This window comes from Mustelus asterias, chromosome 18 (assembly GCF_964213995.1).
Source record: "Mustelus asterias chromosome 18, sMusAst1.hap1.1, whole genome shotgun sequence".
In the NCBI taxonomy this organism is placed as follows: domain Eukaryota; kingdom Metazoa; phylum Chordata; class Chondrichthyes; order Carcharhiniformes; family Triakidae; genus Mustelus; species Mustelus asterias.
Genome location: NC_135818.1, coordinates 88,702,651 through 88,728,066, shown reverse-complemented (window position 1 = coordinate 88,728,066; position 25,416 = coordinate 88,702,651). Strand labels below are relative to the sequence as shown.

The 25,416-nt window shown below is 49.8% G+C and overlaps 1 protein-coding gene across 6 annotated transcripts in view; it reads left to right on the top strand.

Moving 5' to 3' along the window:
• The window catches only part of LOC144507345 (nesprin-2-like), a 316,785-nt gene that overhangs the window by 94,572 nt on the left and 196,797 nt on the right, over positions 1-25,416 (top strand). For all 6 annotated transcript variants that reach the window (XM_078234517.1, XM_078234521.1, XM_078234520.1 and 3 more), the window contains exons 22-24: positions 334-435; positions 18,163-18,345; positions 20,013-20,236. In XM_078234517.1, coding sequence (XP_078090643.1) covers positions 334-435; positions 18,163-18,345; positions 20,013-20,236 — 509 coding nt within the window. The remainder of the gene's footprint in view (positions 1-333; positions 436-18,162; positions 18,346-20,012; positions 20,237-25,416) is intronic.

Below are 25,416 nucleotides of genomic sequence, written 5' to 3'. Positions count from 1 at the left end.
CAGGTACAGCACGGGCTTAGATACACAATAAAACATCCACAGTTTTGTGCTGTTCATGTGTGTGAGTTCACATTATTACAATAAAAGAAAAACAAAATATAGCAGATGTTAAAACACTCTCCACAGATACTGCCAGAGCTGTTGAGACTTTGCAGGATTTTCTGTTTTTATTGTGTATTTGCTGGTTTTGCTGAAACTCTTGAGTTGACTCTGATTTGCCATTAGTCTCAGTCTGAGATACTGGAGATTTATTTTACTTGTGTTGTTGCTCTTGTTGCAAAGCAGCCGACATTCTCTTTGTCCATGAACTGACCCATGACTCTGTCCCTGCAGGAGGAGCTTCAGATTCTGGAGCAGCAAGTCCAGAGCTTCCACGAGAAAGCGGCAAGAGTTCAGGAGCTACTCGAGTGGGAGGAAGTTCCACTGGAATTACAGGTTAGGTCCTCACCTCTATAGCAACCATCCAAGCAGATCAGTGTGCCAGGACACGATGGGCCAAGTGCTGGCAAGTGGGATTAGGTGGGCAGGTCAGGGCCTTTCATGCGTCTGTGCAGACTCGATGGCCGAAGGGCCTCTTCTGCACTGTGGTATTCTGTGATTTTGTGACACCCATGTGTGTGAATAAAGAACAGTACTGCCCTTCAGCCTTCCAAGCCTGTGCTGACCACATTGTCCTAAACAGACCAACCGCCTGTATCCCTCTATTCCCCGCCTGTTCATATGCCTATCAAGGTAAGTGTTAAATTTCCTAATGTAACTGCCTCACTTGGCAGCGCATTCCAGGCCCCCACCACCCTCTGTGTAAAAAAACTTCCCCTGCACATCTCCACTGAACCTTTCCCCCCTTATCTTGAACTTGTGGCCCCTTGTAATTGTCATTTCTACCCTGGGAAAAGCTTCCAACTGTTCACCCTATCCACACCCCTCATAATTTTATAAACTTCTATCAAGTTGCCCCTCAGCCTCCGTCTTTCCAGGGAGAACAATCACAGTTCATTCAACCTCTCCTCATAGCTAATACCCTCCATACCAGGCAACATCCTGGTAAACCTTTTCTGGACTCCCTCGAAAGCCTCCACATCCTCCTGGTAGTGTGGTGACCAGAATTGGACACCGTATTCCAAATGTGGCCTAACCAACGTTTTATACAACTGTAACATAATTTGCCAGCATTTCTACTAGCTGTCCCTGCCGATGAAGGCAAGCGTGCCGTATGCTTTCTTCACCACCTTGTCCACCTGTGCTGCCACTTTTAAGGATCTGTGGGCCTGTACTCCCAGATCTCTCTGTGTGTCTGCGCTCCTGATGGTTCTGCCATTCATTTTGTAGCTCTCTTATATGTGTGTGTGTGGGCATATGTAGATGCGTGTGTGTGATTCACTGATGTCCTTTAGGGAAGGAAATCTGCTGTCACAGAGTCATAGAGGTTTACAGCATGGAAACAGGTCCTTCGGCCCAACTTGTCCATGCCGCCCTTTTTTTAAAAAAAACCTCAGCTAGTCCCAATTGCCCGCATTTGGCCCATATCCCTCTATACCCATCGTACCCATGTAACTATCTAAATGCTTTTTAAAAGACAAAATTGTACCCGCCTCTACTACTGCCTCTGGCAGCTTGTTCCAGACACTCACCACCCTCTGTGTGAAAAAATTGCCCCTCTGGACACTTTTGTATCTCTCCCCTCTCACCTTAAACCTATGCCCTCTAGTTTTAGACTCCCCTACCTTTGGGAAAAGATAAAGACTATCTGTGGTAAACCACTGTTAGCTTATTACCTGTATATGTGACATGCCTGGACACATCCCTGCCGGCCCTACCCGAGACCCATCCCCCCCCCTGGTCCAGGTATAAAGGCGACTGCTCCCCACCCCCCTGCCTCAGTCTGGTCCAGTTCATCGGCATGGGTGTGCTCCAGGTCTTTTGCTAATAAAAGCCTATTTGTTCTTGCATACAAACTAGTCTTTGCTCGATTGATGGTGCATCACTATCTACCTTGTCTATGCCCCTCATTATTTTATAGACCTCTATAAGGTCACCCCTCAGCCTCCTACGCTCCAGAGAAAAAAGTCCCAGTCTATCCAGCCTCTCCTTATAACTCAATCCAACAAGTCCCGGTAGCATCCGAGTAAATCTTTTCTGCACTCTTTCTAGTTTAATAATATCCTTTCTATAATAGGGTGACCAGAATTGCACACAGTATTCCAAGTGTAGCCTTACCAATGTCTTGTACAACTTCAACAAGACATTCCAACTCCTGTATTCAATGTTCTGACCGATGAAATCAAGCATGCCGAATGCCTTCTTCACCACTCTGTCCACTTGTGACTCCACTTTCAAGGAGTTATGAACATGTATCCCTAGATCCCTTTGTTCTGTAACTCTCCCCAACGCCCTACCATTAACTGAGTAAGTCCTGCCCTGGTTCAATCTACCAAAATGCATTACCTCGCATTTGTCTAAATTAAACTCCATCTGCCATTTGTCAGCCCACTGGCCCAATTGATCAAGATCCCGTTGCAATTGGAGATAACTTTCTATGCCACCAATCTTAGTGTCATCTGCAAACTTACTAACCATGCCTCCTATATTCTCATCCAAATCATCAATATAAATGACAAATAACAGTGGGCCCAGCACTGATCCCTGAGGCACACCGCTGGTCACAGGCCTCCAGTTTGAAAACAAATTCTCCATAACCACCCTCTGGCTTCTGTCAAGAAGCCAATATTATATCCATTTAGATACCTCATCCTGGATCCCGTGAGATTTAACCTTATGCAACAACCTACCATGCGGTACCTTGTCAAAGGCCTTGCTAAAGTCCATGTAGACAACATCAACTGCACTGCCCTCATCTGCCTTCTTGGTTACCCCTTCAAAAAACTCAATCAAATTTGTGAGACGTAATTTTCCACTCACAAAGCCATGCTGACTGTCCTTAATTAGTATTTGCATCTTTAAATGCCTGTAGATCCTGTCTCTCAAAATACCTTCCAACAATTTACCCACCACAGATGTGAGGCTCACTGGCCTGTAGTTCCCAGGCTTTTCCCTGCAGCCCTTTTTAAACAAAGGCACGACATTTGCCACTCTCCAATCTTCAGGCACCTCACCCGTGACAATCGATGATTCACATTTCTTGGCTAGGGGACCCACAATTTCCTCCCTAGCCTCCCACAATGTCCTGGGATACTCTTCATCAAGTCCCAGGGATTTATCTACCTTGATGTGCTTTAAGACTTCCAGCACCTCCTTTGTAATATGTACACTCCTCAAGACATCACTATTTATTTCCCCAAGTTCCCATGCTTTTCTCAACAGTAAATACTGATGAGAAATATTCATTTCGGATCTCACCCATCTCTTGTGGATCCACACATAGATGACCTTGTTGATCCTTAAGAGACCCTACTCTCTCCCTTATTATTCTTTTGCCCTTTATGTATTTGTAGAAGCTCTTTGGATTCTCCTTTGCCTTATCTGCCAAAACAATCTCATGTCCCCTTTTTGCCCTCCTGATTTCTGTCTTAACTCCTACACCCCCTATACTCTTCAAGAGATTCACTTGATCCCAGCTGCCTATGCATGTCATGTGCCTCCTTCTTCTTCTTGACCAGAGCCTCAATATCCCGAGTCATCCAGTGTTCCCTACTTTGGCTAGACTTGCCCTTCACTCTGAGAGGAATGTGTTTACCCTGAACCCTGGTTAACACACTTTTGAAAGCGTGCCACTTACCAGACATCCCTTTGCCTTCCCACAGACTCCCACAATTAACTTTTGAAAGTTCCTGCCTGATACCATCAAAATTGACCTTGCCCCAATTTAGAATTTTAACTTTTGGGCCAGACCTATCATTCTCCATAGTTATCTTAAAACCAATAGAATTATGGTCACTGGTCCCAAAGTGATCCCTCACTAACACTTCTGTCACCTGCCCTTCCTTATTTCCCAAGAGGAGGTCAAGTTTTGCCCCCTCTCTCGTCGGGCCATCCACATACTGAATGAGAAATTCTTCCTGAATACACTCAACAAATTTCTCTCCATCCAACCCTCTAATACTATGGCTGTCCCAGTCAATGTTGGGAAAGTTAAAATCTCCGACTATTACCACCCTATTTTTCTTGGAGCTATCTGTAATCTCCTTACATATTTGCTCCTCAATTTCCCGCTGACTATTTGGGGGGCTATAGTACAACCCTATCAAAGTGATTTTCCCCTTCTTATTTCTCTGTCCTTTCCTGGTCTGGCCTACATGTGACTGCAGAGCCACAGCAATGTGGTTGACTCTCAACTGCCCCTGGGCAACTAGGGATGGGCAATAAATGCTGGCCAGCCAGAGACACTGATGTCCCACGAATGAATATTTAAAAAATGTGCATGTGTAACAGTGCTTACCTGTGTTTATACATGTGTGTGTGCTTGTTCACATGTATGTGCTTGCACATGTGTATATACCGACAAACATACAAATTAGGAGCAGGAGTAGGCCCCTCAAGCCTGCTCCACCATTCAATAAGATCATGGCTGATCTGATTGAAACCTCCACCCCATATTCCTGCCTAACCCTGATAACCTTTCACCCCCTTGTTAATCAGAAATCTGCCTCACTCTTTAAAATATTCGAAGGCCCTGCTTCCAGTGCGCTTTGAGGAAGAGAGTTCCAGAGACTCACCACCCTCGGAGAGAAAACATTTTACCTCAGCTCTGTCTTAAATGAGCGACCCCTCATTTTTGAACAGTGACCTTTAGTTCTAGATTCTCCCTGATGCACCTCAATGAGCACCCGGAAACAAGGCTTTAGAACTGAAGGCTTTAATACATTAACAATGAAACTACTAACACAAATTCACCCGTTCAGACTGAAGGGGTCCTGCCGGAGCAGGGGGTCTTATACCCTGCCACCGGAGGCGGGACCCCACTGGAGTGTGCCATGATAACACTTGGGACAGGTAAACACCCTATCCCAACAACATAGTACAACCCCCATAACAACAACAATAACAACCCCAGTGGTGAACCAACGATGGTTCACCACATTCACCCCTCCTTTAGGAACCAAAGGTGGCGGGGTGGATGAAAACAGACAATGACAAAAAAAATAACAGGATTCACAAGTCCAGACGGTCTGGAGGACCACACCGACGCTGCGATCTTCTCAACACCGGTTGCGAAACCGGAGCAGGTGCTTGCGGTGGCTCTCTCAAAGCAACATCTGGCTGTCCCCTCAAAGACTCCCGGGCCGGCCGGCCCTGATGAGGCGATGGTGTAGGTGATCCTGGAACGTTTGGTGGTGGTGGTGGTGGTGATGACGGTGGCGCCGATCTCCGAGTCTCAGGCAAGCTGTACATGGGAGTAAAAGTGTTATGCACTGGTCCCGGTGCTGACCGCGCCACGTCTGGGGAAGTAATGAGGAGTAGTGGATCTGTGACTGGGGGAATAGGAGTGACAGGAGTTGCTACGTCCCCTGCGGGCGCCAGGTCTCTAATGGAGACAGTGTCCTCTCGCCCGTCAGGATATGCCACATAGGCATACTGAGGGTTGGCGTGGAGGAGTTGGACCGGTTCGACCAAGGGGTCGGACTTGCGAGCCCTCACATGGCGCCGCAGAAGGACGGGTCCTGGGTACGTCAACCAGGCTGGCAATGAGGTCCCCGAGGACGACTTCCGAGGGAATGAGAACATCCTCTCGTGGGGAGTAGCATTGGTTGCCGTACACAGGAGGGAGCGGATAGAATGGAGCGCAGTTGGAAGGACCTCCTGCCACCGGGAGACTGGAAGGCCCTTGGATTTCAGTGCCAGTAGGACAGCCTTCCAGACTGTAGCATTCTCCCTTTCCACCTGTCCGTTACCCCTAGGGTTGTAGCTCGTGGTTCTACTAGAGGCAATCCCGAATGAGAGCAGGAATTGCCTCAAGTCGTTGCTCATGAACGACGAGCCCCTGTCGCTATGAATATAGCAGGGGTACCCGAACAGGGTAAAAAGCTCACTGAATGCCTTGATGACGGTGGCAGTCGACGTGTCCGCACAGGGGAAAACAAACGGAAACCGGGAAAATTCGTCTATTATGTTAAGAAAATAGACATTCCGATCCGTTGAGGGAAGGGGGCCCTTAAAATCTACACTCAGCCTCTCAAAAGGGCGAGTGGCCTTGACCAAATGTGCCCGGTCTGGTCGATAAAAGTGTGGTTTGCATTCTGCGCAAATCCGACAACTTCTAGTAACTGACCTGACCTCCTCCACCGAGTAGGGTAGGTTGCGGGCTTTTATGAAGTGGTAGAGTCTGGTGACTCCAGGATGACACAGATCATTGTGGAGAGCCTTCAAGCGGTCCTCCTGCATGATGGCGCATGTTCCGCGCGAGAGGGCATCCGAGGGCTCATTGAGCTTCCCTGGACGATACATAATATCGTAATTATAGGTGGAGAGCTCAATTCTCCACCGCAAGATCTTATCGTTCTTGATCTTGCCCCTCTGCGTGTTACTGAACATAAACGCCACGGATCGTTGATCCGTGATCAGGGTGAACCGCTTACCTGCCAGGTAATGGCGCCAGTGTCTGACTGCCTCCACAATGGCCTGAGCCTCCTTTTCCACCGCTGAGTGCCGAATCTCTGGGCCTTGAAGGGTGCGGGAAAAAAACGCGACCTGCCTGCCTGGTTTAGTGTGGCGGCTAGGGCGAAGTCCGATGCATCACTCTCCACCTGGAAAAGGATGGATTCATCCACCGCGTGCATCGTGGCTTTCGAGATGTCGCTTTTCAAAACCTTGAAGGCCAATTGGGCCTCCGGCGTAAGTGGGAAGGTCGTGGACTTAATGAGCGGACGAGCTTTGTCCGCGTAGTTGGGGACCCACTGTGCATAATACGAAAAGAACCCGAGGCATCTCCTCAGTGCTTTCGTGCTAGCGGGCAAGGGAAGTTCAGTGAGTGGGCGCATACGGTCTGGATCAGGGCCAATGACCCCGTTTTCCACCACGTATCCGAGGATGGCTAACCTACGCGTACGGAATACGCACTTCTCCCTGTTATAGGTCAGATTCAGGCGAGATGCAGTGCGTAGAAAGTGTTGGAGATTCGTGTCGTGGTCCTGCTGGTCATGGCCGCAGATGGTGACGTTATCCAGGTACGGGAAGGTAGCCCGCAACCCGTTCTGGTCCACCATTCGGTCCATAGCACGCTGGAAGACCGAGACCCCATTGGTGACACCAAATGGAACCCTGAGGAATTGGTATAGACGACCATCCGCCTCAAAAGCCGTATATTGTCGGTCCTCTGGGCAGATGGGGAGTTGATGGTAGGCGGACTTAAGGTCTATGGTAGAAAACACTCGGTACTGCGCAATCTGATTGACCATATCAGAAATGCGCGGGAGAGGATACGCATCCAGCTGCGTGTATCTATTAATGGTCTGACTATAGTCGATGACCATCCGAGGTTTGTTCCCGCTTTTGACTACCACGACCTGCGCTCTCCACGGACTAGCACTGGCCTGTATGATCCCTTCCTTGAGGAGCCGCTGAACCTCAGATCTAATAAAGATCCGGTCCTCAGCGCTGTAACGCCTACTTTTAGTAGCGATGGGCTTGCAGCCAGGTACCAGATTTTTAAAAAGGGATGGTGTCGTGATCTTCAGGGTGGATAGATTGCACGCGGGGCGTTTTGGGCAATTTGGAGGCTGCGGCTGGCTCCCTACGGCCAGTGAAGGGAGTGGCCCACCGTACTGTAGGATCACACTCCTCATGTGGGCCATAAAGTTTAGTCCGAGGAGAATTGGCGCGCAAAGGTGAGGTAACACAAGGAGCCTGTATTGCTCGTAAACTGTGCCCTGTACCTCAAGAGTTACCATACATTGTCCTTGGATCGGTACAGACCGGGACTGTGATGCCATGGAAATGGTCTGCTTGGCAGGGAGAACCCGGAGTCCACACCTTTTAGCAGTTTCAGGGTGTATGAAACTTTCGGTGCTCCCACTGTCAAACAGACAACTTACAGTTCTGCCACTAACCTTTACCTCCATCATAGAATGTTCCAGTCTGAAATGCCTGGTCTGATCCAGAGAGATCGACGCCACCGTTGGCCCCTGGGCGTCACTGCATGCTGCCGATGTGGATGCTGAGGACCCCTGCTGGTCGCTGCTGCATGCTGCCGATGTGGATGCTGAGGACCCCTGCTGGTCGTTCCTAGTCGTCGTGGACCATGATGGCCGCCCCCATGAATCGCATGTGGCCGAGGGCTCCAAGCGCAGCGACTCCTGGTGGTCTTCCTCCTCCTCTGTTTGCCACGATGGCGCCGTCCTGAGATCGCACGTGGTCGGACCTCGTGGGTACTGCGACGCCGAAGGAGATTGTCTCCGTTCTGGAGGGTTACAAGCTGCACTGCCGTTTTTACGTTTGGACCTGCAGACTTTGCTGTAGTGGCCTTTTTTACCGCACTGGCTGCAGATTGCCGTTCTTGCCGGACACTGCTGCCGTGGATGCTTAGCCCCACCGCAAAAATAGCATCGCTGGCCCCCTGGAGCTGCCGCCGTCGTCGAATCGATCTGGGAGCGCGGGTTCGCGGGGCGAGGAGGGAGCAGAGCTTGCTCCAACCACGTTGACTGCACGTGGTCCTCGGGGTACAGCGCCAAGCTCTTCGACGCCGCCTCCAACCTCACGGCCATCCCCATTGCCTGGGTCAAGTTGAGTTTCCCCTTTTCTAATAATTTAAGTCTGATGTACGAGGACCCTACCCCTGCTACGAACGCGTCTCGGGCGAGGTCTTGCATGTACTGCTCGGCGGAGACATCCTTACAGTCACAACCCCTGGCAAGCTGCAGGAGTTCATTGGCGTAGTCTTCTATGGTCTCGCCCGACTGCCGACGTCGTGTAGCGAGGAGATAACGAGCGTGAATCTCGTTGGGTGGCGTAATGTACCTATTCTTTAGGAGCTCGACGGCACCCTGGTAAGTGGAAGCTGCACGAATGGCTAGGTAAATCGTGTCGCTTACCCTTGCGTGGAGGACCTGGAGTCTATCAGTGTCTGTAGTGATAGCTACCGAGGCTGCCAGGTAGTCCTCGAAGCACTTCCACCAATGTTCGAACGTGTTAGCTGCACCGACCGCACGTGGGTCCAGTGTCAGACGATCCGGTTTTAGGATCTGTTCCATATTTTCAGTTAATGTATTAAATTGATGCACCTCAATGAGCACCCGGAAACAAGGCTTTAGAACTGAAGGCTTTAATACATTAACAATGAAACTACTAACACAAATTCACCCGTTCAGACTGAAGGGGTCCTGCCGGAGCAGGGGGTCTTATACCCTGCCACCGGAGGCGGGACCCCACTGGAGTGTGCCATGATAACACTTGGGACAGGTAAACACCCTATCCCAACAACATAGTACAACCCCCATAACAACAACAATAACAACCCCAGTGGTGAACCAACGATGGTTCACCACACTCCCTCTCCACCTTCACCTTGTCAAGACTCCTCAGGATCTTAAAGGTTTTGATCAAATCATCTCTTACTCTTCTAACCTCCAGCGGATACAAGCTTAGGCACTCCAAACTTTCCTCATAAAACAAGCCGCCCATTCCTGGTAAGCTTTATCTGAACTACTTCAAATGCATTTACATCTTTCCTTAAATAAGGAGACCAATGCTGTACACAAAGTCCTGATGTGGTCTCACTAGTGCTCTGTATAACTGAAGCATAACCTTCCTATTTTTGTAATCAATTCCCCGCTTAATAAGCAACAATATTTTGTTAGCTTATTTGCTGCACCTTTTGTGATTCACTCACGAGGACACCCAGATCCTTCTGTATCTCAGAGCTCAGCAATCTCTCACCATTTAGATAATATACTTATTTTTTATTCTTCCTGTCAAAATAGTCCATTTCATATTTATGTGCATTCTACGCCATTTGCCAGATCTTTACCCACTCACTCAGCCACTCTATGTCCCTTTGTAGCCTCCTTATGACCACTTCACAATTTACTTTCTTAGCTAGCTTTGTGTTGTTAGCAAATTTAGCAACCAACCCTTCAGCCAAATCATTTATATATGAGAGAAATTTGTTGAGTGTATTCAGGAGGAATTTCTCATTCAGTATGTGGATGGCCCGACTAGAGAGGGGGCAAAACTTGAATGCAAGCAGGCTTTTTCCGCTGAGGCTAGGGGAGAAAAAAACCAGAGGGCATGGGTTAAGGGTGAAAGGAGAAAAGTTTAAAGGGAATATTAGGGGGAGCTTCTTCACGCAGAGAGTGGTGGGAGTGTGGAATGAGCTGCCGGATAAAGTGGTAAATGCGGGGTCACTTTTAACATTTAAGAAAAACTTGGACGGGTTCATGGATGAGAGGGGTGTGGAGGGATATGGTCCAAGTGCAGGTCAGTGGGACTAGGCAAAAAATGGTTCGGCACAGACAAGAAGGGCCAAAAGGCCTGTTTCTGAGCTGTAATTTTCTATGGTTCTTGGGAAATAAGGAAGGGCAGGTGACAGAAGTGTTAGTGAGGGATCACTTTGGGACCAGTGACCATAATTCTATTAGTTTTAAGATAACTATGGAGAATGATAGGTCTATCTCAAAAGTTAAAATTCTAAATTGGGGCAAGGCCAATTTTGATGGTATCAGGCAGGAACTTTCAAAAGTTAATTGGGGGAGTCTGTGGGAAGGAAAAGGGACGTCTGGTAAGTGGCATGCTTTCAAAAGTGTGTTAACCAGGGTTCAGGGTAAACACGTTCCTCTTAGAGTGAAGGGCAAGGCTGGCAGAAGTAGGGAACCCTGGATGACTCGGGATATTGACGCCCTGGTCAAGAAGAAGAAAGAGGCACATGACGTGCATAGGCAGCTGGGATCAAGTGAATCTCTTGAAGAGTATAGGGGGTGTAGGAGTAGAGTTGAGAGAGAAATCAGGAGGGCAAAAAAGGGACATGAGATTGTTTTGGCAGATAAGGCAAAGGAGAATCCAAAGAGCTTCTACAAATACATAAAGGGCAAAAGAATAATAAGGGAGAGAGTAGGGTCTCTTAAGGATCAACAAGGTCATCTATGTGTGGATCCACAAGAGATGGGCGAGATCCTAAATGAATAGTTCTCATCAGTATTTAATGTTGAGAAAAGCATGGATGTTAGGGAACTTGGGGAATTAAATTTTGATGTCTTGAGGAGTGTACATATTACAGAGAAGGAGGTGCTGGAAGTCTTAAAGCGCATCAAGGTAGCTAAATCTGTGGGACCTGATGAGGTATATCCCAGAACGTTGTGGGAGGCTAGCGAGGAAATTGCGGGTCCCTGAGCAGAGATATTTGAATCATCGATTGTCATGGGTGAGGTGCCTGAAGATTGGAGAGTGGCAAATGTTGTGCCTTTGTTTAAAACGGGCTGCAGGGAAAAGCCCGGGAACTACAGGCCAGAGAGCCTCACATCTGTGGTGGGTAAATTGTTGGAAGGTATTTTGCGAGACTCGATGGGCCAAATGGCCTCTTTCTGTACTGTAGGGTTTCTATGATTTCTATGACAGGATCTACAGGCATTTAGAAATGCAAGGACTGATTAAGGACAGTCAGCATGGCTTTGTGAGTGGAAAATCATGTCTCACAACTTTGATTGAGTTTTTTGAAGGGGTAACCAAGAAGGTAGATGAGGGCAGTGCAGTTGATGTTGTCTACATGGACTTTAGCAAGGCCTTTGACAAGGTACCGCATGGTAGGTTGTTGCATAAAGTTAAATCTCACGGGACCCAGGGTGAGGTATCTAAATGGATACAAAATTGGCTTCTTGACAGAAGCCAGAGGGTGGTTGTAGAGAGTTGTTTTTCAAACTGGAGGCCTGTGACCAGCGGTGTGCCTCAGGGATCAGTGCTGGGCCCACTGTTATTTGTCATTTATATTGATGATTTGGATGAGAATATAGGAGGCATGGTTAGTAAGTTTGCAGATGACACTAAGATTGGTGGCATAGAAAGTTATCTCCAATTGCAACGGGATCTTGATCAATTGGGCCAGTGGGCTGACAAATGGCAGATGGAGTTTAATTTAGACAAATGCGAGGTAATGCATTTTGGTAGATTGAACCAGGGCAGGACTTACTCAGTTAATGGTAGGGCGTTGGGGAGAGTGACAGAACAAAGGGGTCTAGGGGTACATGTTCATAGCTCCTTGAAAGTGGAGTCACAGGTGGACAGAGTGGTGAAGAAGGCATTCGGCATGCTTGGTTTCTTCGGTCAGAACATTGAATACAGGAGTTGGGACGTCTTGTTGAAGCTGTACAAGACATTGGTAAGGCTACACTTGGAATACTGTGTGCAATTCTGGTCCCCCTATTATAGAAAGGATATTATTAAACTAGAAAGAGTGCAGAAAAGATTTACTAGGATGCTACCGGGACTTAATGGATTGAATTATAAGGAGAGGCTGGATAGACTGGGACTTTTTTCTCTGGAGCGTAGGAGGCTGAGGAGTGATCTTATAGAGGTCTATAAAATAATGAGGGGCAAAGACAAGGTAGATAGTCAACATCTTTTCCCAAAGGTAGGGGAGTCTAAAACTAGAGGGCATAGGTTTAAGGTGAGAGGGGAGAGATACAAAAGTGTCTAGAGGGGCAATTTTTTCACACAGAGTGTGGTGAGTGTCTGGAACAAGCTGCCAGAGGTAGTAGTAGAGGCGGGTACAATTTTATCTTTTAAAAAGCATTTAGATAGTTTCATGGGTACGATAGGTATAGAGGGATATGGGCCAAATTCAGGCAATTGGGATTAGTTTAGGGGTTTTAAAAAAAAATATGGGCAGCATGGACAAGTTGGGTTGTAGGGCCTGTTTCCATGCTGTAAACCTCTATGACTCTATGACTTGTAACGAGTTGAGGCCTTAGCACTGATCCCTGTGGCACACCACTTGTCACATCTTACCAAATAAAAATAGACCCATTTATTCCAACTCTCTGGGCCTAATTTTACCATTTTCATTCTAAGGGCGGCACGGTAGCACAGTGGTTAGCACTGCTGCTTCACAGCTCCAAGGACCTGGGTTCGATTCCTGGCTTAGGTCACTGTCTGTGTGGAGTTTGCACATTCTCCTCGTGTCTGCGTGGGTTTCCTCCGGGTGCTCCAGTTTCCTCCCACAGTCCAAAGATGTGCGGGTTAGGTTGATTGGCCATGCTAAAATTGCCCATTAGTGTCCTGAGATGCGTAGGTTAGACGGATTAGTGTGTAAAATATGTAGGGATATGGGGGTAGGGTCTGGGTGGGATTGTGGTCGGTGCAGACTTGATGGGCCGAATGTCCTCTTTCTGTACTGTAGGGTTTCTATGACTTCTATGATTTCTATGCTGAATCTGGGTGCAATTCAGGTTCCACTTGGAAATCTGCTTTCAGGCACCCCCATACGCACTCAGCCTGAAAAAAAAATCGCCAGTCCCATTCACGCTGTGGGCGGGGCTTAGCGCGCCCGAAACAATCGGTGCTCTGAACTGCGCATGCGCAGTTAGAAAAAAATTTGAAAAAGCGCGCCCGTGCCAGATCGCTCCCGAGCCACAGAAAGCGGAGAAAGCGGCCCGGGAGCGAAAAGCGGGAGCGATGGCCCCGACACACATCACTGTCCCCCTTATCCATTCCCCCCCACCCGCTACCCAGACTGATCGCGACCCCCTGCCCCCTTCCCCCCCACTGATCGCTCGCTGAGTGGCAGCGGACCCCCCTGCCCCTCCCATCCCCCCCCACCAGAGATCCATCTGCCCCCCCCCCCCCCACCAGTGAACGATCGGGCTTCCCCCCCTCCCCCAACCAGAGGTACATCTTACTCGCCTCCCCCCCCCCACCCCCACCCCCCCCCCCCCAACCCCCAGAATGATCTGGTCTCACTCCCCCCTGCAAGAGAATGATCTGGCCTCACTCCCCCTTCACCGCCCAGAGGAACATCTGACCCGCCTTCTCCTCCATCCCCACCCCCTCACCAGAGAATGATCTGGCCCGCCTCCCTCCCACCCCACCATCAGAGAATGATCGGCCCTCCCCCCTCCCTCCCCACCAGACAGCGATCGGCCCTCCCCCCTCCCCACCAGACAACGACCGGCCCTCGCCCTCCCTCCTCACCAGACAACGATCGGGCCTTCCCCCCCCCCCCTCCCAACCAGACAATGATCTGGCCTCACTCCCCTCCACACCCCCCCCCCCTCTTCCCCAGAGAATGATCTGGCCTCACTCCCCCCCCACTCTCCCAGAGAATGATCTGGCCTCATTCCCCCCCCACTCTCCCAGAGAATGATCTAGCCTCACTCCCCCCCCCCCCCCCCCCCCCGGCCGCTAACAGACAACGATCAGGCCCCCCCCCCCCCCCCCCCCAACCAGAGAATGATCTGACCTGCCTCCCTCCCCCCACACTGATCTGAGTCAGAGAGCCGATAGAAGCTCTGAACTCGCTCTTCAGCAGCTGGAGCGCCCGATTCAGACTATTATTCAGCAGGTTCATTTCAGTGCGATTCCGGATCGGGGAACGCGGTGGTAAAGGGGGAAATGCTGATAAAGTTGGGCGGGCAGTTCATTAATTCAATTTAAATAAATGCAAATGTATTTAAATCGCCGTTGTGCCCGTTTCGGGTGCGAATCAGATCGCGGCCATTCCCGGGTCTCAGTAAAGTGGCAATCTGTGCAGACGCGGGCACGGATCATGTTAATGGCCTCACACCCAACTTTACCACGTTTTCGCGCCCGGTAAAATAGGGCCCTCTGTTTCCTACTGGCTGGCCAATCCTCTATCCATGTCAGTATATTATCCTGTACACTGTGAGCTTTTATTGTGTTTCTATATGGGTCTGTGTGCACAGTTGTATTTGTGTTTTTTTTCCTCTCAGACATTTCCTCTGCCAGTATATGCCTCTCAGTTTGCCTTTCCCTCTGTCCCTTCCTATCTCCATTTGCTCTCCACCTCTCCCTTCATCCCTTTATGCATCTCACTCTCTCTCTCTTTTGCTCATCCTCCCTCCCCCTCTTAGCCCCGCCCTCCCTCTCCCCTTTCTCCATGCCTCTCTGCCCCTCCTCTCTGCCTCCCTCTATTTCTCTCTCTGCCTCCCTCTCCCTCCCTCTGCCTCCCCTTCCCTCCCGCATGTCTATTTTTGTCTCTCTCTTAACCACATTGGACACGCTGAGGAACTCCATGTTCTGGTGGTTACAGTTTCTTCACGATTTTCCGTTATTCAGAGTGAAGAGAAAATCTGATTAGCCAGACCCACTGGCAAACACAGCTGAACAGACCCAACACTGAGTCAGTTTATATCTCGCCCTGAACACAATCCTTTCACCCCAAAGGTCATAAAATGGCCTGAATACCGAACAGTGAATTAGGTACAGAAGGTCGGAGGAGGACAAAGTGCATTGACCCACCAGCCAGATTGCCTGGCTGCTCAGCTGGCCAGTGGGATTTGAGTTAAAGGCTGAGTGAATTTTAAACAAGGACTGTTTGCACCCTCCTGATTTCTGACGCACTAGACTAACAACACAGACGGCAGAATTCAACCCCCCCGCCACCCCACCATGGGAAGCGGAGCGGGCAAGGGGCAGACAGTTGGAAGGTCCGTTGACCTTGGGCGGGAGTTTTTGGTCTCGGGTCAAGCGAGGCCGTAAAGTCCCACAATCTGAGTTCAAGTGGCAAGTTATGAAAGTTGTACTTGTAAAATTTGATAGTGGGGTAGTCAGTGAACCAGTAATCCAGAGACCAGGACTCATAATGCAACACATTCTGAGTTCAAATCCCAATGTGAAAGTTTGAATTCAGTTCTTTTAAAATCTGGAATCAGTAAAAGTGAACTGGAAGCGATTAAACTGTTGTCAAAAACCAGCAGGTTAGAATAATAGAAACTTCCAGCACAGAAAATGGCCATTCAGCCCTCCTACTTGTGATGGGTTTTTGAAAGAGCAGCTATACTTAGTCCCACAATCCCCACTTTTTCTCTATAATCCTGTAAATTCCTCATTCTCAGGAACCTGAACCTTTTAAAATGGTAAGAGTTTTAACAACACCAGGCTAAAGTCCAACAGGTTTATGTGGTAGCAAATGCCATTAACTTTTGGAGCGCTGCTCCTTCGTCAGATGGAGTGGATATCTGCTCTCAAACAGGGCACAGAGACACAAAATCAAGTTACAGAATACTGATTAGAATGCGAATCTCGACAGCCAACCAGATCTTAAAGATACAGACAATGTGAGTGGAGGGAGCATTAAGCACAGGTTAAAGAGATGTGTACTGTCTCCAGACAGGACAGCCAGTGAGATTCTGCAAGTCCAGGAGGCAAGCTGTGGGGGTTACAGATAGTGTGACATAAACCCAACATCCCAGTTTAGGCCGTCCTCATGTGTGCGGAACTTGGCTATCAGTTTCTGCTCAGCAACTCTGCGCTATCGTGTGTCGTGAAGGCCGCCTTGGAGAACGCTTACCCGAAGATCAGAGGCTGAATGCCCGTGACCGCTGAAGTGCTCCCCCACAGGAAGAGAACAGTCTTGCCTGGTGATTGTCGAGCGGTGTTCATTCATCCGTTGTCGTAGCGTCTGCATGGTTTCCCCAATGTACCATGCCTCGGGACATCCTTTCCTGCAGCGTATCAGGTAGACAACGTTGGCCGAGTTGCAAGAGTAGGTACCGACATGGTACCTACTCTTGCAACTCAGCCAACGTTGTCTACCTGATACGCTGCAGGAAAGGATGTCCCGAGGCATGGTACATTGGGGAGACCATGCAGACGCTACGACAACAGATGAATGAACACCGCTCGACAATCACCAGGCAAGACTGTTCTCTTCCTGTGGGGGAGCACTTCAGCAGTCACGGGCATTCAGCCTCTGATCTTCGGGCAAGCGTTCTCCAAGGCGGCCTTCATGACACACAACAGCACAGAGTCGCTGAGCAGAAACTGATAGCCAGGTTCCGCACACATGAGGACGGCCTAAACGGGGATCTTGGATTTATGTCACACTATCAGTAACCCCCACAACTTGCCTCCTGGACTTCTCACTGGCTGTCCTGTCTGGAGACAATACACATCTCTTTAACCTGTGCTTAATGCTCCCTCCACCCACATTGTCTGTATCTTTAAGACCTGGTTGGCTGCTGAGATTCGCATTCTAATCAGTATTCTGTAACTTGATTTTGTGTCTCTGTGCCCTGTTTGAGGGCAGATATCCACTCCATCTGACGAAGGAGCAGCACTCCGAAAGCTAATGACATTTGCTACCAAATAAACCTATTGGACTTTAACCTGGTGTTGTTAAAACTCTTATTGTGTTTACCTGTCTAACGCCGGCATCTCCACATCATGACTACCTTTTAAAATGACCATAAGCTTTGTGTTATCTGACACTCTATCAAGTGGAATTCTCTAGTAACCCCAATCTCTGACAATTTAAAAAAAAAAAATCATGCATTTAAAAAAAAAAGAACAATAATAACTATAGATTGTAAATCTACAGGTGTTGATCTATGGTTTTATATTGAAATTAATAAAATATTGGGTCAACTTTGGTCATTGTTCCAGAACAAAGATATACCGCACTATTTCTTCTGTCCGTAGTATTGCAACTCGCCGTTTGCCAGCATCACTCACTCCCCGAGCATGCCGGATAACAATTATCTTATTATTTTTATTGAATTGGTTTCCACCACCATTTTTAGGTAGAGAATCCCAGATCCCAAGAGCGATGCCTTTTAAGGGAGAAACTTGCTGTTTTTATCCAGCCTGACCTAGAGGTGACTCCAGTCCCACATTACGTCCCTGACCCTTAATGCTCTCCGAAGTGGCCAAAATTATGTTTGTTGGAAGTTCAAGGGGTCCCACTACCCCCTTCCCATGGCAACAAAACACTCGCTAACCCCAACCACAGCCTGAGAGCCTATAAGAATAATTGGCCATCTGACGTGTGTGGCTATATTGCTTTGGTAGGAGCCAGGACACTGGGGCCTCTGTATCTCCGACAGAAAGTTGGGACCAGTGTTGAAACCTGATGCTCTTGTACACGTGGTGATTTCAGGGCTCAGGGTGATCTCCTTTCTGCTCCATATCCCAGGGTGTGATGAGGCTGCATCACCAGGGTCCCTTGGTGCCACTCTGTGGTGTGAATGCCAAGATACAATCTGACCGGTCTGAGTGGGAGAAAATTACTGAACCTTTCGCCTTTGATAATCTTTTCTCAAAAAGGTGGTGGAATCAACGGTGAGGAAGAAGATGGATCAGATAAAGCACACCCACAAACAACTGAGCGCCAGGGGCGAGGAGCTGAGCGGGGCTCCAGATCAGTTGTGGACCAAGCTTGAGCCAATGGAAGCTTCTGGCTCGAGGCCTGGCCAAGAACAAAATCCCCAATTCCATCATGATCCACAGGTAATTGGTTATTCCATTGTATACACACTATTTTAATAGAATCAGGCTTGCACTTAGAGAGCACCTCCTCCTTTCCCAAACACTGTCACAGTTCGAGAGATACTTCAAGATCAGAGAATCATAGAGTCAGAAAGAAAGATTTCATTTCTGTCAGTCTATAACAGCCGTTGAAGTCCTTCTGAAACAGTCCCTGGAATGTAGGGAACAATGTTATAAATAAAAGAGCAGTTGTTTAGTGATGCTGAGTGGGAGAGAAATATTGGTCAGGATACTGGTGAGAACTCATGTTCTTTAAAAGTGGTAAGAGTTTAAACAACACCAGGTTAAACTCCAACAGGTTTATTTGGTAGCAAATGCCATTAGCTTTCGGAGCGTTGCTCCTTCGTCAGATGGCGTTTAGAAGTGTGCCCAGAGACCTGATGGTTTAATATTGAATTGAGAAGCCCAGGAACATACAATCTTGGGGAGCAAATTTGTTTTTGAAAATATCTCCTCTTTTTAAGCAAATCTCTTTTTCACCCCCCATATTTTGCCTTTTCCCTGAAAATATTAATTGTATTAACTGGACATTTATTTGTGCCCCTAGTATTGGACACAGTCTGAAACTTTGGGAATGGGGTTAGGAGGTGCATGGTTGTAATGTATATCACTGTGAATAAATACTTCAAACAGTGTGTTATGATTGGCTCCAGTTCTATCCTTTGGCAACTGGTTTCCTGGTAGAGAACACGAGATTGGCTGAGTCAAACGTTCCCAACAGCTGATACTGAGAGAGCCCATGGAATCAAACCTGAGCTGGAATCACCATGACACCAAGGCTATAAGAGTTACATTATGAGGACAAATTGTATTCCTTTGAGTGTAGATTAAGGGATGATCTAATTAATGTGGGGTTTATGATACTTAAAAGTTATAGGGGAGACACAGATCACACAGGATCTAACTGAATGGCAGAATGGGCTTGAAGGTTTGAATAGCCTCCTCCTGCCATTCAGTTAGATCTTGAGGGTTACTTTCTCAGGTTACTGTTGTGTATATAATCCTCATATTTAATCTGCTCATCAATCCATTTGTTTATTTTACACTGCCGGGAAGGGTAATGGGCCTGTAGTTTGCTGTGTCAGTTCTATTCTCCTTTCTGAATCTGATTTCTATGTTTACTCTACTTACTACATTACTTACTCTGTTTCTAATGTACTGGCACATCTCCAGGTATACACTGACTTCTTCAAACTGTTACAGCTTCACAAATCCACTCCCCGTCTCTCTCAGCACTCCAAGGAAGAAGACCATCTTTCCCTAGAGATTTATTACCTGCAACCTTTTCTGTGACTTTACATCTTCCATCTCAGGGATAATGAAGGTTTTATTTGGGATATTGTTGTCTGGAGATGGAATGTTGCTCATAAGCACTGGCAGTGCCACAGTGACCCTGGGCAGGAAGTGGGCGGCAATCAGGGGTTCATGGTGGGAGTGGGTTATGATGTTCAGGATAGGGGTGGGAGTGGGGATTAGGATGGGAATGGGGATTTGGAGTTAAGGGTGGGGGAGTGGGGATGTGAGGTTCATGGTGGGGGTGAGGGTTTGAGGATCGCGATGTGGATCTTGATATTCGTAGTATTTAAGGGTTCTCATTCCTGCTTCCCTCTTCCTTTGCCTATCTCCAGGCACCTTGTATGGAACCTGAGCAAAGCCAGGAGCCGCATAGTGACAGGCAGCACCCTGAGGACACAGACTCAAGGCGGAGACGGAACGAAACACTGGAGGAGGAATCAGCGGTGAAAAGACGCAGAGAGTCCCAGCTGGTCCAGATGGAAGATGATCAGAGCAAAAACTCTGCTGCCAAATACCTACGAGTTCCCCTGGAGACTGGGCAGGAGCGCGTGCAAGGGTGAGTAGCAGCAAGCGCCTGCAGCCAATCTGTCCTGGGGTAAAACCCTAATAAATTCATCAGCAGCAAACAGTCAATAAATCACAGTGACAGTCCCCTTGTAACAGCAGCAGAGCTTCCATGTGTCAGCCATGGCTCAGTACAAACACTCTGAGATAGATAAAGGTAGAGTCAAATTCCATTCCTGATGTTCCGAGTGTAGCACTGGGGGAATACGGCACTGTCAGAGGGTCAGTGCTGAGGGAGTGCCGCACTGTCAGAGGGTCAGTGCTGAGGGAGTGCCGCACTATCAGAGGGTCAGTACTGAGGGAGTGCCGCACTGTCAGAGGGTCAGTACTGAGGGAGTGCCGCACTGTCAGAGGGTCAGTACTGAGGGAGTGCCGCACTGTCAAAGGGTCAGTGCTGAGGGAGTGCCGCACTGTCAGAGGGTCAGTACTGAGGGAGTGCCGCACTGTCAGAGGGTCAGTACTGAGGGAGTGCCGCACTGTCAGAGGGTCAGTGCTGAGGGAGTGCCGCACTGTCAGAGGGTCAGTGCTGAGGGAGTGCCGCACTGTCAGAGGGTCAGTACTGAGGGAGTGCCGCACTGTCAGAGGGTCACTACTGAGGGAGTGCCGCACTGTCAGAGGGTCAGTACTGAGGGAGTGCCGCACTGTCAGAGGGTCAGTACTGTGGGAGTGCCGCACTGTCAGAGGGTCAGTACTGAGGGAGTGCTGCACTGTCAGAGGGTCAGTGCTGAAGGAGTGCCGCACTGTCAGAGGATCAGTACTGAGGGAGTGTCGCACTGTCAGAGGGTCAGTACTGAGGGAGTGCCGCACTGTCAGAGGGTCAGTACTGAGGGAGTGCCGCACTGTCAAAGGATCAGTACTGAGGGAGTGTCGCACTGTCAGAGGGTCAGTACTGAGGGAGTGCCGCACTGTCAGAGGATCAGTACTGAGGGAGTGTCGCACTGTCAGAGGGTCAGTACTGAGTGAGTGCCGCACTGTCAGAGGGTCAGTACTGAGGGAGTGTTGCACTGTCAGAGGGTCAGTACTGAGGGAGTGTCGCACTGTCAGAGGGTCAGTACTGAGGGAGTGCCGCACTGTCAGAGGATCAGTACTGAGGGAGTGTTGCACTGTCAGAGGGTCAGTACTGAGGGAGTGTCGCACTGTCAGAAGGTCAGTACTGAGGGAGTGTTGCACTGTCAGAGGGTCAGTACTGAGGGAGTGCGGCACTGTCCGAGGGTCAGTACTGAGGGAGTGTTGCACTGTCAGAGGGTCAGTAATGAGTGAGTGCGGCACTGTCAGAGGGTCAGTGCTGAGGGAGTGCAGCACTGTCAGAGGGTCAGTACTGAGGGAGTGCCGCACTGTCAGAGGGTCAGTACTGAGGGAGCACTGCACTGTCAGAGGGTCAGTACTGAGGGAGCGCTGCACTGTCAGAGGGTCAGTACTGAGGGAGTGCTGCACTGTCAGAGGGTCAGTACTGAGGGAGCGCAGCACTGTCAGAGGGTCAGTACTGAGGGAGTGCTGCACTGTCAGAGGGTCAGTACTGAGGGAGTGTTGCACTGTCAGAGGGTCAGTACTGAGGGAGTGCTGCACTGTCAGAGGGTCAGTACTGAGGGAGTGCTGCACTGTCAGAGGGTCAGTACTGAGGGAGCGCGGCACTGTCAGAGGGTCAGTACTGAGGGAGTGCTGCACTGTCAGAGGGTCAGTACTGAGGGAGTGTTGCACTGTCAGAGGGTCAATACTGAGGGAGTGCTGCACTGTCAGAGGGTCAGTACTGAGGGAGTGTTGCACTGTCAGAGGGTCAGTACTGATGGAGTGTTGCACTGTCAGAGGGTCAATACTGAGGGAGTGTTGCACTGTCAGAGGGTCAGTACTGAGGGAGTGTTGCACTGTCAGAGGGTCAATACTGAGGGAGTGTTGCACTGTCAGAGGGTCAGTACTGAGGGAGTGCTGCACTGTCAGCGGGTCAGTACTGAGGGAGTGCCGCACTGTCAGAGGGTCAGTGCTGAGGGAGTGCTGCACTGTGAGAGGGTCAGTACTGAGGGAGTGTCGCACTGTCAGAGGGTCAGTACTGAGGGACTGTTGCACTGTCAGAGGGTCAGTACTGAGGGAGTGCCGCACTGTCAGAGGGTCAGTACTGAGGGAGTGCCGCACTGTCAGCGGGTCAGTACTGAGGGAGTGCCGCACTGTCAGAGGGTCAGTACTGAGGGAGTGCCGCACTGTCAGAGGGTCAGTACTGAGGGAGTGCCGCACTGTCAGAGGGTCAGTACTGAGGGAGTGTCGCACTGTCAGAGGGTCAGTGCTGAGGGAGCGCTGCACTTAACAGCACAGGTGGTGTCCCTGAACCTCCACCATTAAAAGCACATTATTTGCTCTTTATCTCATTTCTGTCTGTGGGAGCTTGCTGTGCACTAATTTGCTGCTGTGCTTCTTACTTCATACCAGTGACCTGTTTTTTAAGTACTTCATTGGCTGGAAATGTCTTTGGATCACCCTGAGATTGCACTGGAGGCCATTCAGCCTGTTGCACCTGTGCTAGCCCTTTGACAAGGCTGTGCGGTTCATTCCACTCTGCTCTGATATTTCCTGTAGCCCTGGGGCTATTTAGTCCCTTTGAGTATTTACCCAATTTTCTTTTTAAATTTCCTCCTGAATCTGTTTTTCCATCGTCCTCTCAGGCAGGCAATGCTTTCTAGATCATCGCAACTCCCCGGATTTTTAAAAATTCCTCACGGCATTTCTGGTTCAATTACCTTAAACCCGTGTCTCCTGGTTCCTGACTCTCTACCATTAAATAGAGTTTCTCCTCTTTACTCCCTTTGAAAACTTTTCATTATTTGGGGAGGCAGTGGTATTCTCACTGGGCTAGTAATCCTGAGACCCAGGGTAATGTTTAAAGTTTATTTATTAGTGTCACAAGTAGACTTACATTAACACTGCAATTAAGTTACTGTGAAAAACCCCGAGTCGTCACACTCTGGCACCTGTTCGGGTACACTGAGGGAGAATTTAGCCAATCTACCTAACCAGCACGTCTTTCGGACTGTGGAAGGAAACCGGAGCACCCGGAGGAAACAGGAGGGAACCCACGCAGACACGGGGAGAATGTGCAAACTCCGCACAGACAATAACCCAAGCTGGGAATGAGGCAGCAGTGCTAACAACCACTGTGCCACCATGCTGCCTGTGTTTGGGGACCTGCGTTTGAATCCAAATGGTGAAATTTGAATTCAATAAAAATCTGGAATTAAGAATCTACTGATGGCCATGAAACCATTGCCGATTGTCATAAAAACCCATCTGTCAGAGGATCAGTACTGAGGGAGTGCCGCACTGTCAGAGGGTCAGTACTGAGGGAGTGTTGCACTGTCAGAGGGTCAGTACTGAGGGAGTGCTGCACTGTCAGAGGGTCAGTGCTGAGGGAGTGCCGCACTGTCAGAGGGTCAGTACTGAGGGAGTGTTGCACTGTCAGAGGGTCAGTACTGAGGGAGTGTTGCACTGTCAGAGGGTCAGTGCTGAGGGAGTGCCGCACTGTCAGAGGGTCAGTACTGAGGGAGTGCCGCACTGTCAGAGGGTCAGTACTGAGGGAGTGTTGCACTGTCAGAGGGTCAGTACTGAGGGAGTGCGGCACTGTCCGAGGGTCAGTACTGAGGGAGTGTTGCACTGTCAGAGGGTCAGTAATGAGTGAGTGCGGCACTGTCAGAGGGTCAGTGCTGAGGGAGTGCGGCACTGTCAGAGGGTCAGTACTGAGGAAGTGCCGCACTGTCAGAGGGTCAGTACTGAGGGAGCGCTGCACTGTCAGAGGGTCAGTACTGAGGGAGCGCTGCACTATCAGAGGGTCAGTACTGAGGGAGTGCTGCACTGTCAGAGGGTCAGTACAGAGGGAGCGCGGCACTGTCAGAGGGCCAGTACTGAGGGAGTGCTGCACTGTCAGAGGGTCAGTACTGAGGGAGTGTTGCACTGTCAGAGGGTCAGTACTGAGGGAGTGCTGCACTGTCAGAGGGTCAGTACTGAGGGACTGCTGCACTGTCAGAGGGTCAGTACTGAGGGAGCGCGGCACTGTCAGAGGGTCAGTACTGAGGGAGTGCTGCACTGTCAGAGGGTCAGTACTGAGGGAGTGTTGCACTGTCAGAGGGTCAATACTGAGGGAGTGCTGCACTGTCAGAGGGTCAGTACTGACGGAGTGCTGCACTGTCAGCGGGTCAGTACTGAGGGAGTGCCGCACTGTCAGAGGGTCAGTGCTGAGGGAGTGCTGCACTGTGAGAGGGTCAGTACTGAGGGAGTGTCGCACTGTCAGAGGGTCAGTACTGAGGGACTGTTGCACTGTCAGAGGGTCAGTACTGAGGGAGTGCCGCACTGTCAGAGGGTCAGTACTGAGGGAGTGCCGCACTGTCAGAGGGTCAGTACTGAGGGAGTGCCGCACTGTCAAAGGGTCAGTGCTGAGGGAGTGCCGCACTGTCAGAGGGTCAGTACTGAGGGAGTGCCGCACTGTCAGAGGGTCAGTACTGAGGGAGTGCTGCACTGTCAGAGGGTCAGTACTGAGGGAGTGTTGCACTGTCAGAGGGTCAATACTGAGGGAGTGCTGCACTGTCAGAGGGTCAGTACTGACGGAGTGCTGCACTGTCAGCGGGTCAGTACTGAGGGAGTGCCGCACTGTCAGAGGGTCAGTGCTGAGGGAGTGCTGCACTGTGAGAGGGTCAGTACTGAGGGAGTGTCGCACTGTCAGAGGGTCAGTACTGAGGGACTGTTGCACTGTCAGAGGGTCAGTACTGAGGGAGTGCCGCACTGTCAGAGGGTCAGTACTGAGGGAGTGCCGCACTGTCAGAGGGTCAGTACTGAGGGAGTGCCGCACTGTCAAAGGGTCAGTGCTGAGGGAGTGCCGCACTGTCAGAGGGTCAGTACTGAGGGAGTGCCGCACTGTCAGAGGGTCAGTACTGAGGGAGTGCCGCACTGTCAGAGGGTCAGTGCTGAGGGAGTGCCGCACTGTCAGAGGGTCAGTGCTGAGGGAGTGCCGCACTGTCAGAGGGTCAGTACTGAGGGAGTGCCGCACTGTCAGAGGGTCACTACTGAGGGAGTGCCGCACTGTCAGAGGGTCAGTACTGAGGGAGTGCCGCACTGTCAGAGGGTCAGTACTGTGGGAGTGCTGCACTGTCAGAGGGTCAGTACTGAGGGAGTGCTGCACTGTCAGAGGGTCAGTGC